This window comes from Cololabis saira, chromosome 8, assembly GCF_033807715.1.
Source record: "Cololabis saira isolate AMF1-May2022 chromosome 8, fColSai1.1, whole genome shotgun sequence".
Lineage (NCBI taxonomy): Eukaryota > Metazoa > Chordata > Actinopteri > Beloniformes > Belonidae > Cololabis > Cololabis saira.
In genome coordinates this window covers 47,134,421-47,152,968 of record NC_084594.1, presented here as the reverse complement: position 1 = coordinate 47,152,968, position 18,548 = coordinate 47,134,421, and the positions used below count along the sequence as shown (strand labels likewise).

Below are 18,548 nucleotides of genomic sequence, written 5' to 3'. Positions count from 1 at the left end.
AGTCACAGAAAATAAAGTGACCATCTTAAAACATCCTGCCCATATTGCTGTGAAGCAGCTTTCTCCACAATGAACAGAATTAAAACTAAATGTCGTTCCAGGCTCAACAATGTTTATATTCATTTATTATAAAAATGTGTTGAGACAATTAACAAAGAAAAGGGGAAATTCAAACTGCTGGTAGAAAAATAAAATAAGATAGCATTTGAAAAATAAAATAAAATGTATTTTATTTTTAAGAGAAAAAAATATGTGTAATTCAAGTTACACATGTTAAGGGGCAAATATGTACTTTTTTTAATATAACAGTCAGATGCAGATGTTGATACAACTATGAGGCTACTTGAATATATATATATATATATATATATATATATATATATATATATATATTATGATGTTCTGGACCTTCGCTTGAGTAAATTTTCTCTAAATGGACCTCTTAAAGTTTTAGTTGAATACCCCTGCTATAAAGTGTTAATATTTAATGGGCCCCGGGCCACTTTGTACTGAAAAAATTGGGCCCCAAGTTCAGAAAGGTTAAGAACCCCAGGACTAAAAGATTTATCACGATAATTTCTGGCATTTATCCCGATAACGATAAAAATGACGTTAAAAAAAATACCAATTCAACTCGATCTTTTTACCTATAAATCTATCACCACATTCAGTCTTTGGAGCCAAATCACTGCTCTAAAAGATACTAAATACTACTAAACTACACCAATTATTACACCACTCTGGTGGAGACCTCAGCAGCAGCTGTTATATATAATATATAATGTAAAATATATAATAAATTACTTGTATTGACATCCTTTGCACTCACTGTTTTTTCGCAGACTCTGCACATAATAGATGATGTTTGCTCCTCGTCACTCTTTAAATCCAAACTAGTTCCAGATAACGGAGCTGGAGCCTCGTTTAACAACGAGCTCCTCGCTCTCAGATCCGCCTTCAAACATGTTTGTTAAGGCTGATTTATGGTTCTGCGTTAAATCCACGCAGAGCCTACGGTGTAGGTTACGCGGCAACGCGCACCGTACGCTGCATGTCGCCGCGTAACCTACGCCGTAGGCTCTGCGTCGATTTAACGCAGAACCGTAAATCAGGCTTTACACAAAAACACATCAACGGGAATTTATCGTTTTCACCGCAAGATGACAAATTCTTACTGTGGGGAATTTTTTGGACGGTATATCGTGAAGGGTAAAATATTGCCCATTCCTACTTCCAGCTATTTTTTCTTCTGTCGTGGCTTGTATTTTTACCGTGTGAGAACGTTGTTCTTCTAACACCTATGAGGCTGAGTCAGCCTCATAAGTGCTTTTGGAGATGTGCGAGCCCATCGATGCCATCATCGAGTACGCTGCCAGGCCAACAGTTAGGGGGGGGTAAAAATATCGAAAAGTCGATGCATCGCAGTTATCCCCGCCCTAATTCAATATCCATTAAGCAAATCCTCTGAATGGATTCCCCTCCTGGCCAGTGGGGGCGCTGTGCTCAACATTTTCTTATGATTCTCATTTTGTGGACGGTGGCTGCACGCGACCAAACAACAATAAAATGGCGACGATGGCAAGCGGAACATTTTTCAGATCAGACGTTTGGACTCATTTTGAATTGCCATTTAAAGAAGGAACACGAAAAATGGACAAAAGTAGAGTGGTTTGTAAGTTGTGCCAGGCAGAACTAAAATACCACAGCAACACAACAAACCTGCGGAACCACTGAAACCGACACCATGTGGATGTCCTGCAACAACCTACGGCTAAAACTGTGGACCCAAAACAGATGCAACTCAACAAAGCCTTTGTCTGCAAAGTACCGGCAAGATCTGTCCACGCACAGAAGATAACGGAGTCCGTGGAGTCTTCATTTGTAAGGACCTTCGACCGTACAGTGTTGTGGAAAATCAAGGTTTTAAGCCCCAGATAAACTTTGCGTCCGTTCGCGTCTGTTCACGTCCGTTGTCGTGCACCACCAACTGCAACGTCGCTCGCGTAGTATGCGAGAAGAGCTCGTTGTACCGGCGGTGACCGATTGGGGGCAGTAAGCAGAGCAACAGTTGGAAAAGTGATTGAATATTTAGTAGTAGCAGTAGTAGCAGTAGCAGATTAGAACAACGAACAAGTTAACATGACACCATTGGATGAAGAGGAGATTATAACATTGCTTTGGTTCCAATCCCGGCAAAGGAAACGGCACCAGCTGGTATCAGACCTGGACCAGCTGGTATCAGACCAGGACCAGCTGGTATCAGACCGGGACCAGCCGGTATCAGACCGGGACCAACTGGTATCAGACCAGGACCAGCTGGTATCAGACCAGCTGGTATCTGACCAGGACCAGCTGGTACCAGACCAGGACCAGCTGGTATCAGACCGGGACCAGCTGGTATCAAACCAGCTGGTATCAGACCAGGACCAGCTGGTATCAGTGCGGGACCAGCTGGTACTTTTGTACTACAGTACAAATGCAAAAGTGAGCCATTATGGTGCTGCTAAGTTTAATTGCTCAGTTCACTTCTATGTGAAGTAACATGCCATGTGTTATAGGCATGAAAATAAAAATAATAAAAAATGATATCGAAGCATTTAAATCAATATCGAATCGAATCAATATCAAATCGAATCGAAATCGAATCGAATCGTGAGGTTCTTAACAATACCCAGCCTTACCAACAGCAGAAAGATGGGGGGACAAGGGTTGATCTGTATGCTACTGGAATGGCAGAATACTTATACTACTACTACTTCTTCTACTACTATTGCTGTCATTTAGCAGACACTTTTATCCAAAACGACTATGATATTAAGGACTACTCTCTGATGTCACAGAACACTCAATGATGTCACAGCATAGTTGATGATATCACAGGTGAGCTAACTCCACGACTCCAAATCCCATGTGCTTGGTACTGGCCAGTGGCGGAGCGCGGGTCTCAGTACAGAGGGGGCGGAGCATTCTCCATGGGCCCTTATGATAGTCATTTTAGCGTTCAACAACACCTCATCCTGCCCATCAAACAACATTTATCTTCACTTTTATTGAGCCAAGCCTATAGGCCTATGCTGCAGAAAGCAGAGTAAATCACAAACTTGTTCAGAAGAATACACACACACACACACACACACACACACACACACACACACACACAGGCCTGACAGCTGTCAATCACACAGCGCTGAAAATCTATTTAGATATAGACACAGCGGTCTATAACATCATTTCTGAGCTCTAGAACAGAGAATAGACTCTAGTATAGTTGATAACAACACAAAGCACATTAAAATAGGCAGGTGGTCAAGAATACCACAACATTCTGATAAAGAAATTATTTAAGAAGGTTACACTGACTCACCAATGGTAGTTGACTCTTCCATAACCCAAAATAATCCAGGTAACGTGGAAAACGGGGTAACATTCGAAACTTTGTACATGCTTAGTCCTCTTTTAAAGTTTAGCGCTCATCTCCTTCATGGCTGCAAAGTTTCTGTGTCGATTTAACGCGGATCCATAAATCAGGCTTTACGGCCAATCAGCGTTGGCTCACAGCCCCGATGCGTTCAGTTGTAAAGTAAGACTTAGTCTACACTGGTCGCACAATGCAAATGTTATTGTTATTATAGCCTACAATTTACGATTATATATGAACGTATCACACAAAACAATTACATCATGTAGATGTTTACCAGGCATTTTGTTTAACACTCTACATATTAACATGATCACATACACCAGAAAGCTGTCTGCATTAGGGAAGAATTGACATGAAAAAGTGACAAAAACATCCCCGGGGATGTTGTGTGTGGGTGTGTCTGGATATGCATCATCCCCTAAATATTGAAGCAGTTCAAGGCAGCATTATGGCCAGTATGACCGGACTGAGCAGTCTGCGCTGGCACTCTTGACGTCATTTAACGTCATCTGACGCATTAGTCACTCAGGCCCGCTTTTTGGAAAACATCTCAGAAGCATGTAAAGGTTCTCCATCTGGGACTAAACAACAGGGCAGTCATCCAAACATGTCCTTCATCACCAGACTACTTGCACTATGACATAAGACATACAGCAGATGTATAATTACGCCCACAACACCTCGGGATGCACACACCTCCACACACTGGCTGCCTGCCCTCCAGCCTGCACCCAAACACTGGTTCAGACAGAACTCAGCGGTGTTGTGAACAGGAGCAGCTCTAGTCTTCACCGGGCTCCCTGCACGCAAACAACTGGCTCATTGTCAGAATGCACAACAACCAGTAAAAACAATCCTAGCAGCAGAATCTGTTCAGGAAGCCGACCTGTGCCTGCTGTTGTTTGCTCAGCACAGAACAACAGCGTAGGCCGCATTGTTAATAATAAAGAAGAAATAAAATAAAATCCCACTGACCCCTTTAGACACATATTCAGATGTGTTTTTATCTTACTTTGGTGTGGATCAACCCCCTCTCGTTCTAGCCCACCCTCTCTCAGGCCCAGAGTGATTGGAAACAGACGTGCCTGCGCTTGTAATATAAATGGACTTACATTTGAATATAAAAACTACACTCAAAGGAGCAAAGGTTTTTGACATGTTTTCTTTTTTTTGTTCCAACACAGTTGGTGTATTACATAGTAGTTGTATAGAAGGGTATAATGTGTGTAGGAAGAATATGATGACTTACTTAAGGGAAAAGAAACTACAGGTCAGTGTGGGCAAACAAAAGAAAATGGGACTCGAATTAGAAGGAATTTAAAGTTGCTGTTGGAAACTTGGACTCAGACAAAGCATTTTTTTTTTTTTTTTTTTTTTTGGTGATGATACCTGGAGACCTTTTACCTGGTCGCGTTGGTGAAGAATTCCACAGAATATCCAAAATAGCTTCCCCGCGGGCCCGTGAAAACAGTGCGCCTCTCCGCGTCCAGGTTAAACGCCGCGCAGAGGGGGATCAAGCCCACGGCCACAGGTACGAGCAGCAGGCGGACCAGGCGTCTCCTCCACGGCTTCCCCTGCAGGGCTGCAGGTCCGGGATCGGAGCTCCACGGCTGGGTGGCTGCAGGTCCGGGATCGGAGCCCATCTGCCCAGGAACGGAGCGCATCTGCCCGGCTGCGCGGCTCTGCTTGCACGGACGCGCTGCAGCGCAACAATGCGCATCATCCGCAGCCGCTCCTTTAGCGCACGGACTTTGGCCTTTGAGACATTAAGAAGAAGAGGTGTCCCTAAAAAAATAATAATGCTCTCAGCTCCCAAAGTTTGTTTGTGTGCAGAGATCGAAAGTGAACGCTGGGATGTTTCCCATAAGGACTGACTGAGAGAGGAGGAGAAGAAGGGAGGGAAAAGAGTGCAGCCTCTTTTGGGGTGGAGCTTTAATTATTCCCAACAGAATCTTTTCAAATGTCAGTTAAACTTTGAGTTTGAAACTTTAATGTGGAAAAATGTAACATTTACTTTTTAAGAAGACATAAGACAAACCCGTTACTGTGAAATCTGTATCATAAAAACATAGTTTAGTTTAGTTTTAAATGTTTTTATATGATAATTCTTATCTTGTGGTCTTATTTGTTGATATTTTTATATTTTTATATTTCATTTGCCTCAGACTCAGTGCAGTATTTTTACCTTTTTATATTCAACATTGCTTTTATCCTATCTTAGTAGTTGTTCTGTGGAGGAATTTAGAACTGAATTTTGTCAGGGTTATGTATTATATCACTGCACTTAAATATATGTGTTTTTTGTTTTATTTGCTGTTTCTCTATTTCTCATTGTTCTTGACATGTTTGTACTGTTACTGTGAAGCACTTTGAGCTGCGACTTTCGTATGAAAGGTGCTATAGAAATAAAGTTTATTATTATTCATAATATATATTTTAATATATTATTATATTATTTATTATTATTATTATTATTATTATTATTATTATTATTATTATTATTATTATTATTATTATTATTATTATTATTATTATTATAGTTTATGTTATTTCTTGTCCTTCCCAATCCCAATAATGAAGAGCAATTGATCAGCAGCTGTGTGTGTTTTCTGCTATTTTGTCATGTTGTCTTTGTATGTTTATATACGTATTTTATTTATATCATAGTTATATTATATTTATGGTAGAGTTTACATCTTGTATTAAACAGGTTATTTTTGTAAAAAATTATATATATTTATACAAATTAGTGTTTCGTATAAAAAATAAATACAGACATATAATTTATGTTTAGTTGTAGAAAAGGGTTGGGATTAAATAAGTTTATACTTCCTCCCACTCCTTTTCGAACATGTCATTTGAAATATGTGTTGTGATGTTGGTTTTTTTCTTCATGCGGTGGAATGCCCACCTGTATTTATTTTCTTGTCTTTTTTCTTGTTTTTTTATACATGTTCGAAATAAACGAGAAAAAAAAAGGAAAAAACAATGAGCAAATCACGTTTAGCCGCACCTCGTGTACATTTTAAGACTTAAGAGGAAATCAAAGTCAAGAAAGATTCCCTTATTCTATTTGGATGAGTCCTGTTTGCATGCTGGCTGGCTGCGATATTGATTAAAAATCAATCACCCTGCAAGAACAATCAAACACCATGTGACTATTTGTCCTTATCACATCTCTCTATAGTTGTAGTTATCACATCTTTCTATAGTTGTAGTTATCACATCTTTCTATAGTTGTAGTTATCACATCTCTCTATAGTTGTAGTTATCACATCTCTCTATAGTTGTAGTTATCACATCTCTCTATAGTTGTAGTTATCACATCTCTCTATAGTTGTAGTTATCACATCTCTCTATAGTTGTAGTTATCACATCTCTGCAGTCTCCACCAAACATACTTGGACTCACCTGAAGCTTTTCTTTGTCACCTTTGATGTTTTATTAACCCTTGTACTGTCTTTGGGTCAAAATGACCTCATTCTCCTGTTCTTCCTTCTCCCTCTCTCCCTCCCTACCTCCCTACCTCCCTACCTCCCTACCTCCCTTCCTTCCTTCCTTCTCCCTCTCTCCCTCCCTACCTCCCTACCTCCCTACCTCGCTTCCTTCCTTCCTTCCTTCTCCCTCTCTCCCTCCCTACCTCCCTACCTCCCTTCCTTCCTTCCTTCCTTCCTTCCTTCCTTCCTTCCTTCCTTCTCCCTCTCTACCTCCCTCCCTCCCTACCTCCCTTCCTCCCTTCCTTCCTTCCTTCCTTCTCTCTCCCTCCCTCCCTCCCTCCCTCCCTTCCTTCCTTCTGTCCTTCCTTCCTTCCGTCTTTCCTTCCGTCCTTCCTCCCTCCCACCCTCCCTTCTTTCCTTCCTTCCTTCTCCCTCCCTCCCTTCCTTCCTTCCTTCTCCCTCCCTCCCTTCCTCCCTCCCTCCCTTCCTTCCGTCCTTCCTTCCTTCCTTCCTCCCTCCCTCCCTCCCTCCCTCCCTCCCTCCCTCCCTCCCTCCCATCCTTCCTTCCTTCCCTCCTTCCTTCCTTCCTCCCTCCCTCCCTCCCTCCCTCCCTTCCTCCCTTCCTTCCTTCCTTCCTTCCTTCCTTCCTTCCTTCCTTCCTTCCTTCCTTCCCTCCTTCCTTCCTTCCTTCCTTCCTTCCTTCCTTCCTGCTTCCATTAATAATAGGAGGTCACACTGATTTTTTTACACAGAGGGAGAACTGGAGACAGACTTCCAAATACAGCAAAGATTTATTATTTATAATTTACTATGTTGAAAAGAACAAGAATGACAAAAGTACACAGCCTGAGTGCCAAAATAATAAAGTAATACTAATTGCGGCAAAAATAAATAAACAAAACATCATGAACAGGGCAAAGGTTTGTTTGGCGAACAGACAACCAAAAACCAAAGGAGGGGGGAGAACTCAAACCAAACCACCACGTTACACATTAATTATGAGAGGGGAGCCACCACCGGGGAAGCCTGCCGTACACCGTGCCAGCTCCTGTCCTGATAAGGAAAGAAACAAAATTATAATACTGCTGTTTGGACGGGGCACTCAGGCAGGTGCAATAGATACACATACACAGGAAAACAAACCCAATAACTAATTAAAATAACTGAAACCACTACAATACAAAAAGAACACAAATTAACAAAAGGATAATAGAACAAAAACTTACACCAATAACTTGCCCCAGCAGCTGAATATTAAACTAAATAAGCAAAAGAAAAATTAGCCAGCTACTAAACCAGTTAATCGTCATCGGCAAAGGGGTTGGAGGCCATGGAAATCCGTCACTCAGGATGCCCAGCTGGCGGCACCGGTCCCCAGGCTGCACCACCAGGCTGCACCACCAGGCTGCACCAGGCTGCAGCACCGGCCAGCAGCACCAGGCACCACCAGGCTGCACCACCAGTCTGCACCAGGCGGCACCAGGTAGCACCACCAGGCAGCTGCACCAGGCGGCACCAGGTAGCACCACCAGGCTGCACCAGGCAGCTGCACCAGGCGGCTGCACCAGGCAGCATCACCAGGCAGAACCGGGCTTTGCCAGGTCCAGCCACAGGACAGACAGGTTCCCTTTGTTTTCTCTGGCCTCCCGAATCAACTGTGTCACCACACCAGTGTGTTCCAGACATCCTGGCATTCCTGAAATGCCACCTTTCTGGACAGATGTATCAATATAGGTGTTCTTTGTCACAGCAGGAAATAGCACGGAAGAAAATCTTCGCCTCAACACACAGCAAGGAGATGATACAGAACTGGTTTAGCTGAGAGGAGTTTTCCTCCTTCGGGATCCATACCCCTTCAACCATTCTCCATTGTTCAGGGATCCTCCCCCTTCTCCAGAAGACTCACAGGATTTTCCACGGATGCAGCAGGAGTTTGGGACAGTTCTTATAGACTTTATAAGAAGTGCCACTTGGTCCTGGAGCAGAGCTTGCCCTAGCTTTGCGGACAACCTCTCTGATTTCCTTAAGCTGCAGCTCCGACATGTCGAACTGCACCTTTGGTTCAATGTGGTCAATGAGGTGGTTGCACTCTCCCAGCTCCTCTTGAACGGATTGGCAATGAAAGCAGCACGTTTGCGTGTCCTTTCACGCCGCCTCCTTCGATGCCACTCAGCCTGACGGAGAACTCTGATGTCTTTTCGGAGGATGCACATTAGCTCGGATAGGCCAGTGCGTTCCTCTTGTCCTGCCACCTTGTACTGAGACTTCAGTGCTTTCATCTCCTGCCTGATGTTGTGGATTCTTACAGCTCTTCTGTTCTTTAAGTAAGATGTTCCGGAGCTTTTCTTCTCCTCCTCCTCGTCAAACCGTTCAGCTGCAAGGCTGACAATGACTTTGTCATAGCTTGTAGCTTCCTGTCAGCCTCTCCCTTCACCTTTGCCTCCAGAATTTGGTCGATGTCGTCATCGAACTGCTTCCAGAGTGAAGTCATGCTAGCTGCAGGCCATTTGATCCGCCTCCTGTCAGACTTGATGCACGGGGGACTAGTTTGCAACACTTGGAGGTTCTGGGAAATCTGTGGGGTGACTCCGGGCCTGGCAGCTCCTGCGTCTCACCAGGTGTAACACCTGTGCGCTGTGAAGCTTCTGCTCCCACCGGAAACTTCATCCTCACTCGGTGGATCTTTAAGCTGTGGATGTTATGTTCTTGCAGACTTTACCACATGTACACTGCTTGCTCATAGTCGTCTGTTCATTGCTTGGGTGTATTACCGTTGTATCCATCCAACTGGGGTGCTCATCGCCCCCCCCCCCCCCCCCCCCCCCCCCCCCCGGGGGTATTTTTCCCTTAAGTTCTTTGTAGCTTGGTTGGTACTCTCTTGGTACTCTCCAGTAGTCACCACACTCTTCGTGGTTGTCATCCAGTCTTTCTTAGCTGTTACTGATTGCTCAGGATATTCGCTGTGTAAATACATCTACTAATGCCCATCTGGACACGTCCGCAGTGATTTTCCTGACGTCATAGGGCGTTTCGAGTCTTTCGATATCATACGCCCTCAATCAGGTGACCCAGCCAGGGCGGATCAGACCCCAGCTTGGTTCCAGATGGCTAACTAGCCACCATGACTCCATGGCTCACCTCTTTCTCTCTCCCTCGATGCCTAAACTACTGAAGGCTCTGACCAAGGACCAGCTGCAAATCCTCTGCATCCTACTTCTACAGGGAAACACCTTGCTCTCCAACCAGCCTGCTGACAGTCACTGACCAGTCCTGCGTACTTGGAGAACTTCCTCTCAAAGGCTTCTTCCAGGCGATCTTCCCACGGGACTGTCAGCTCCATTAGCACAGCTTGCTTGGTGGCATAAAACTGATGCACTGAATTTTTTCAGCACATCTGTTTTTTTATAGAAGCAAAACCAGTTTTAAAGAAGCTGGTTGGTAAGGTGTCTAACAGCATGTTGACGAATTTAGATTATTAACTAACCCCTCCTGGGTTTTAGTACTGATAGGATAAACTTTGATTATCTGATCAAAGAGTTGTTGTGTGGCAGCTGAATATTGCAGACTAGTAACATCTACTCTGAGAAATTGAATCAGGGGCTTATTGTGCTGAGAAGTTAGTTAGTTTCTCAACAGTGGCAAAAAGTTGTTGGTTGTTACTTTAGAAAAGAGGTTGAGCCTTTTTCAGAGCAATATTCTAAATGTTCAGGTTCTCTTTAAAGATTTAATCTGCAATGTGTAGTTTGCTTTTCCCCCCAATTGTACACAACTTTCATGCCTTCTTTTTTTCAGATTTTTTACCACCGGGCTATAGTGTACTTTCTTTGTGTGTTTGTCCTATATGTGCTTGTTTACAAGCTACTGCATCTCAGTTCCAGTGCTCAAGTACCACGGCCCCACATGTTTTAGATGGTTCTCAGCTACTGCACACCTGTCTCAAATTAATTAAATTCAATTCAATTTTATTTATATAGCGTCTAATACAACAAAAGTTGTCTCTAGACGCTTTCCAGAGACCCATACCCAGAACATGACCCCCGAGCAATTATTACATAAACAATGGCAGGTAAAAACTCCCCTAGTGGGAGAAAAACCTTAAGCCGAACAGTGGCAAGGAAAAACTCCCCTTTAGGAGGGAAGAAACCTTGAGCAGGACCAGGCTCATAAGGGGGGACCCTCCTGCCGAGGGCCAGACTGGTGGGTCAGGGACGGCAGCAGCACAGCAGGCAGGTGGAAGCAGCAACGGGATGACCGGGGGTGGGGACCGCAGGCAGGTGGAAGCAGCAGCGGGATGACCAGGGGTGGGGACCGCAGGCCAGCACGCAGCTCCCGAAGCTCCAGCCCAATCATCAAGTCCCAGGTTGGGGTGCAGGGTCGGGGAAAGGTTGAGAAGGGGCAGGGCCAGGGAGAGGAGTCTTGAGGGACAAACCTTCTCCCCCGCCCAAAAGGGGCCGTTACCCTGCCCCCCTCACTCCCACACTGCAGGTTCCGGTGTCCGGCAAAGGATGCTGCAACATGGACAAAAGAGAGAAAAGGGAGGAGAAGGGGGGGCCAGCACAAGAAACTACAGGAACGACTCTGGCACACTAGAGTTTACACTATCTAGAGATTTACCAACACCAGCTAGAGGTTTACTAAACACTAACTATAGGATTTACTAAACAGAAATGTTTTAAGTTTAGTTTTAAAGCTGGAGGTTGTGTCAGCCTCCTTAACCCAGATTGGAAGTTGGTTCCATAGTAATGGTGCCTGATAGCAGAACGCCCGCCCTCCATATCTACATTTGGATACTCTAGGAACTACGAGTAAACCTGCACTCTGAGAACGGAGAGCTCTGACAGGAACATAAGGCACTATCAGGTCTTGCAAATAATGCGGAGCTAAGCCGTTTTGGGCTTTATACGCAAGTAATAAAATTTTAAATTGGATTCTGAATTTTACGGGTAGCCAATGGAGCGACGCTAACACTGGAGAGACGTGGTCTTTCCTGCTGATTCCTGTCAGCACTCGTGCTGCTGCATTCTGGATCAGCTGGAGCCTATTCAGCAAATTACTTGGACATCCTGCTTACAACACATTACAGTAATCCAGTCTAGAAGATACAAACGCATGAACTAGTTTTTCTGCATCACTCTGCGAGAGGATTTTCCTAATCTTTGCAATATTACGGAGATGGAAAAATGCTATTTTACAAACCTGATTGACATATGGTTTAAACGACAAATCCTGATCGAAAATAACACCAAGGTTTCTCACAGTTGCACTGGAAGCCATCGCAACACCATCTAATCCCTTCCTAAGATGCTCTGGACCAAGAATGATAACCTATGTTTTATCTGAATTTAGAAGCAAGAAATTTCTGGACATCCAGTCCTTGATGTCCCTAAGACATGCCTGAAGTTTAACTAACGGTTCTGTTTCATCCGGCTTCATAGACAAGTAGAGCTGCGTATCATCTGCATAACAATGAAAGTGTATGCCGTGATTCTGGATTATACTTCCTAATGGCTGCATGTATAAACTGAACAAGATTGGCCCTAGCACTGAACCCTGCAGAACACCATAACAGACCCTTGACTGTTCTGAAGAAACCTCATGTACATGAACAAACTGGAACCAGATAGATATGATTTAAACCAACGTAGAGCGGCCCCTTTAATCCCAACAACATGCTCTAACCTGTGCAGTAAAATGCCATGATCTACAGTGTCAAAAGCAGCACTGAGGTCCAGTAGAACCAGTATGGAAACTAATCCCTTATCTGAGGCCATAAGAAGGTCATTCGTGACTCGAACCAGTGCTGTCTCTGTGCTATGATGCATTCTGAACCCTGACTGAAAGACTTCAAACAGATCATTTCTATACAAATAGTCACATAGCTGGCTTGAAACTGCCTTTTCCAGAATTTTAGATACAAATGGAAGGTTGGAAATTGGTCTTTAATTAGCTAAGGTGTCTGGGTCAAGAGAAGGTTTTTTAAGTAAAGGTTTAATTACTGCGACTTTGAAAACCTGTGGTACATATCCTAAACTTAGGGATAGGTTAATTTGGTCCAGTATTGTCGTACCAATAAGAGAAAAAATATGTTTGAATAGTCGAGTCGGGATGGGGTCTAACATACATGTGGTTGACTTAGCTCTATTAACGAGTGAGGTCAGCTCAGGGAGGTCTACAGGATCAAAACAGTCTAGAGTCAAGTCAGAACCTAGGGAAGTCGCTAAAGCTAAAGAGACACCTACAACCGGCTGGTTGATTTCTTCTCTAATTCTCGCGATTTTACTGTTGAAGAAGCTCATAAAGTCCTCACTACTGAGAGCTGCAGGAATGCACGGCTCAACAGAGTTGTGACTCTTTGTCAGCCTGGCTACAGTGCTGAACAGAAAACGTGGGTTACTTTTGTTATCCTCTATCAACGTTGAATAATAAGCTGTTCTGGCTTTGCGAATGGCTTTTTTAAATACTATTAGAATATCTTTCCATTCACGATAAGAGTCTACAGACTTACAAGAGTACCACTTCCTTTCCATTTTATGCACGTTTTGTTTCAACATGCGGATATCTGAATTATACCAGGGAGTTAAGCTCCTGTGGCTAGAAACCCTCCTTTTCAAAGGAGCAACTTCATCTAAAGCTGAATGCAACAAATCAGCAGTGTTACTAGCAAGGAAATCAACATCTGCAGAGGTAGAACCCAGGTCACTGGCCTCGACTACATCACTATTTCGCACTGTCGCAAGATAAGCAATGGCCTCCCTAAATTTAACAATAACTTCATCAGACAAACATCTGCTAAAATAATACCTCCTATTTTGCACTTCAACATCAACAAAATTAAATTCAAACGTTATTAAGTAATGGTCGGATAAAAGGGAGTTTACAGGTGACACCAACAGATCATCAGTTTCAACACCGTAGGTGAGAACGAGATCGAGAGTATGATTAAAACGTTGGTTTATCCACTTTTTGTGAGATACCCATTGATTCTAGAAGAAAATCAAAGGCTAATTTAAGATTATCGCTTTCAACATCCATATGAATGTTAAAATCACCCACTATGATGAATTTATCTGTGCTGATCAATAATCCAGAAAGGAAATCTGAAAATTCAGACAAAAACTCTAGGTAAGCACCAGCAGGGGGCCGATACACTACCACTAACACAACTGGCTTCTCTGATTTCCAGCTCGGAAATTTCATACCAAGCGTGAGGCTTTCAAATGTATTATAATTGCACTTAGGTTCAATTTTTGTTTGGAGACCGGAGTTATAAATTGCTGCGACTCCTCCGCCTCGGCCCGTGCTTCTAGGAATGTGATGATTAAAGTAGCCGGGCGGAGTTGATTCATTCAAACTAACATACTTTTCCTCCTGTAACCATGTTTCTGTTAAGCAGAAAATATCACTCCTGCTCTCTGTAATTATATCATTTACTAACAGAGACTTAGAGCTTAATGATCGTATATTTAGTAATCCGCATCTAATTTTTCGGTCTGTAATTGGTACCAAATGTACATTGGTTTTAATTTTTACAAGATTATTTTGGTTAACGCCTCTATAACGCCGCACCTGGTGAACTTTTGGAGGGCGGGGAACTGCAACCACTTCTATTTTGCTAGGCACCTGGCCAGAGTCGCCAATATCATGTAATCCTACAGTTTTAGAGTCGCTAATTACATAATGCAATCCTACAGTTCTATTTCGTCCCTACTGACCGCCAGGCGGTGCTGTAAGCACTGGATATCTCCCCCTCGCGCATGCGCATGTCGAGTACAATACCAACAATGTCACGTCACCCGTGACCCCTGCATGACCCCCGGAAGGGTATATCTTCCGGCGTCAGCATGAGATCTTCTCCTTATTCTTCTCGCGTCGCGCTGAAGTACAGGACGGAAATAGAAGGCTGGTTGAAAGCTTCTTCCTTTCCTCCCTAAAACCGCCGGCCCCCGTGCAGCTTCGTGCCGTAAGGTAGGAGTAACGATCTCTGTCGTCCTCCAAGAGGCTGTGGCCGCGCGGTATTTATTGGTATTTATTGGTGTTCGTTGCGGCGGCGGCGGCGTCTCCCCGCCCCGCCCCCCTGGCCCAGCTGACAGAAGGTAAGCTGTTGGCTGCGCCCGACACCTGAACATTCTGTGCAGTTATTTTTTCTGCTGAAAAAAAAAAAAAAAGAAGACAGAAAGGGATTATTTTTTTTTTTCTTTGAAAAAAAAAAAAACACCTTTTTTTGTCCTTCTTACAGCCGTGGTGAAGGCCACGCCCTCTCCCACCGGCACATTTGTGGTGACGGCAGCGTTTTGCTCCCTCTCCCACTTTATTAATGTGACAACATTATTTTTTTCCTTGCAATTATTTTTTCTTAAAAAAAAAAAAAAAAAAGGAAAAGAAAAAGGAGAGGATTGTTCTCTTCCTTTTGAGTAAAGACGCCTTTTTTTGCCTTTTCTCATAGCCGTGGTGACGGCAGCGTGGCCCTCCCCTCTCCCACCTGCATATCGGTGGTGACGGCAGCGTGCTCGCTGTGGTGACGGCAGCGTTTCCGCTCCCCTCTCCCACTGACACATCTGTGCTGACGGTAGCGTGGCCCTCCCCTCTCCCGCCTGCATATTGGTGGTGACGGCAGCGTGCTCGCTGTGGTGACGGCAGCGTTTCCGCTCCCCTCTCCCACTGACACCTACGTGGTGACGCAGCGTGTCCGCTCCTCTCTCCTGCCAGCACATCCGTGGCGACGGCAGCGTGTCCGCTCCCTCTCCCACCGGTCGCTGTGATGGAGCGTTCATGCTCAGGGTGCATGGCCGCCCTGGATCCTGCGGTTGACCAGGACCTCTGCGTGTCATGCCTGGGCCCTGAGCAGCCGGGGCCGTCGGCCAGCCTCCCCTCATCCCAGCCGCAGTCTTCTCTGAAGCGATCGGCAAAGAGAGTGGTGGGGGCCCCCAAACGACGGCGGATGACGAGCCAGCTCTCCTCGAAGGTAGATCGCTTGGCTGCCGACATGGAGCAGATGAAGGCGCTCCTCCTCAATCTGCAACCTGGTACTGGCCAGGTGGAACCTGCCATGCCAGAGTTTGCTCTGGGGTCGCCACCGCCGCTGCCAGAGGACGCCATCTCCATTGCAGCCTCGGCGAGCCACTTCAACGTGCCATCAGGGGACCCGGCCTCACAGCGCTCGGGGTTCTCCTCGCACTCATCTGCCCAGAGCTCTCGGGAGGGGACGGCTTGTTCCTCCGTGGAGAGCGTGATCCGCACTGCCCTGGCACACTTGCAGCTGGATGCACCGCGTGCGGAGGTGGCCTCTAGCGCCTTCCACAGGCGCAATCCTTCTCCGGTGGAATTCACCATTCCGCCGTCGTCGGATTTTTTGAGGGAGCTGCACTCATGCTGGAGAGATGTCACAGCCCTCTCCAGGCTGACAGCTGATGACCGCGCTCTGACGGCGATGGAGGACGCGGCAGTGGCTGGTCTCCACCACATGCCCCCCATCGAGGCCTCCATTGCAGCGCTGATAGTGGCTCCTGATGAGGCTCTGAAGCCAGATCCCAAGTGCCCCTCTACCCAGTGTAGGGTTACTGATGGGCATATTTGTAAGGCTTATGACACAGCGGCGCGCATCGGCCGGCTGGGGAACACCCTTTCTCATCTGCTACTGGCTCTCTCCACCTCCCTGCAGGGTGCACAGGTGGACGGTTCCACACGGGACTTGTGTGATGTGTCCCTACAGGCTTTTGCCTCCCAGACGAGGGAGCTGGGGCGGCTGATGTCCACCCTGGTGCACACGCGCCGTCATGTCTGGCTGGCGCAGTCACCCCTGACAGAGACTGCTCGCAGGGCTCTTCGTCAGGCACCGGCAGAACCGGGGGAGCTGTTTGGGGCAACTGCCCTGGAAGCTCTGGACCGCACCGCCCTGGCCGATGAGACCAGGCAGCGACTGGTCCACCTTCACAGGAGGGCGCCCGCTTCCAGTACACCGAGGGGTCCTTCGTCCGCCCCTGGACGTCGCCCCCAACCACCTGCCCACGGGAGCCAGCGCAGCTCCCAATGGCCCGTTGGACAGCCTGCCGGGGGCTTTCGCCCCCCTGTGCGCGGACCGCCCCGGCAGAGTCTGGGTGTTGACCTCGACCATCGCCCCCCCGGCACGTCCACAGGCCGGAGGAGACGACGCTAGGGCCACGGGGCCGGTCGTCGGCTGCTTTTCCCGGCAGCAGCTCAGTTACTGGGCTGCCTGCTCATCGGGGCCCGGGTGGTTTCCACCCTAGCCCAGGGGTACGTATTGCAGTTCCGACACCGGCCTCCTACCTCCAGCCGGGTTGAGATGACCATCGTCAGAGACCCGGCAAACATTCTGGCCCATCATAGCACCATCATGCCGGTGGACCCCCCGCCGCGGCCTGGGGGTTCTACTTGAGCTACTTTCTCGTCAGCAAGAGAGACGACGGACGTCGTCCCATCTTGGCCCTGAGGGACCTCGACGAATACGTGAAGGTCCTGCCCTTCCGGAGGCTTGACCACAGCAGATGCTCTGCGTTGGTCAGGAGGAAGTGGTTTGCAACTGTGGACCTACAGGGCGCTTGTTTCACGTGCCGGTCGCGGCACGTCACCGGTGGTTCCGGGGGTTCGCCTACCGGGGCCACCGTTGTCGGTTCAGGGTGCTCCTGTGCGGACCCTCCCTGTCACCGAGGATTTTTTCACCAGGTGCGTGGTGGCAACCCTTGCCCCTCTTATACCTTTGGGCCTGCTGTCGCTACGCCCCCTGCAATGTGCAGCCCTCGCCTGGATGGCAAGACGCACAGGTGCAGGCTGGTCAGGGTTTCGCAGGTGTGTGTCAATACCCTTGCACCCTGGAAAGACGGGACATTCCGGCTGAGGGGTGTGCCCTTAGATGCTGTCCCCTCCCTGCCGGGAGGCTGTCATCAGTGGTCCTCCCGGGTCCGCACGCGCTGCATCAACGTGCTGGAGCTCTGGGCTCTGCACTTCACACTAACATTTTTTTTGCAACTCCTGTGGGGGGGGGGCACGTGCCGGGTCAGTCAGACAGTGTGTCCACTGTTCCTTGATCGGCCACCAGAGGGGGCCCCGACTCTGCACAGCTGCTGCAGGTGTCCCGGGGCCTCCTAGCGTGGACAGCTCCTCGCCTGCCCGGCCTTCGGGCGATGTTCCTGCCTGGAGACAGGAACCGGGTGACGGACTTCCTCTCCCGGCGCAAGCCGCCTTTGCAGAGGGTCCTCCAGAGGGCTCACGGGCTCCTCTTGGTGGCCCCCTTCCGACCGGGGAAACGTAGTTTCCACTGCTGCGGAGGCTCTGCTGCGACACGACATGACGCCCCCCAGAGGGACCGTCTTTTCCAGCCGGGGATTCAGGTTTTGCACCCCGACCCCGTCGTTTTTGGCTCTGAGTCTGGCCGCTGCGGCGCCCGACCCATTGTTGTCAAGCTGTCCTGAACCCGTCAGGGCTGGCATCTCGAATGCCCATGTGCCTCCCACCCGCCTCTGGTATGAGTGCGAGTGGGGGAGATTCTCTGCCTGGTGTGCAGACGGGGCAGAGGACCCTGTTCTTTGCCCCGTGGCCACGGTCCTGGGGTTCCTTTCGGTCCCTCCTGGATGGTGGCCGTGCTCAGTCCACTTTAAGGGTGCATGTGGCGGTCATTTCATCGCAACATGCCCTGGTTGAGAGTGCCACCGGCTGGTTTCTCTTTCTCAGGGGGG

The 18,548-nt window shown here is 47.2% G+C and overlaps 1 protein-coding gene across 1 annotated transcript in view; it reads right to left on the bottom strand.

The window, feature by feature from the left end:
* LOC133449054 (integrin alpha-5-like) overlaps nucleotides 1–5,279 on the bottom strand; it is a 100,245-nt gene extending 94,966 nt beyond the window's left edge. The window contains exon 1 of the mRNA XM_061728164.1: nucleotides 4,826–5,279. Coding sequence (XP_061584148.1) covers nucleotides 4,826–5,085 — 260 coding nt within the window. The 5' untranslated portion in view covers nucleotides 5,086–5,279. The remainder of the gene's footprint in view (nucleotides 1–4,825) is intronic.
* Between the last annotated feature and the right edge of the window lie 13,269 nt (nucleotides 5,280–18,548).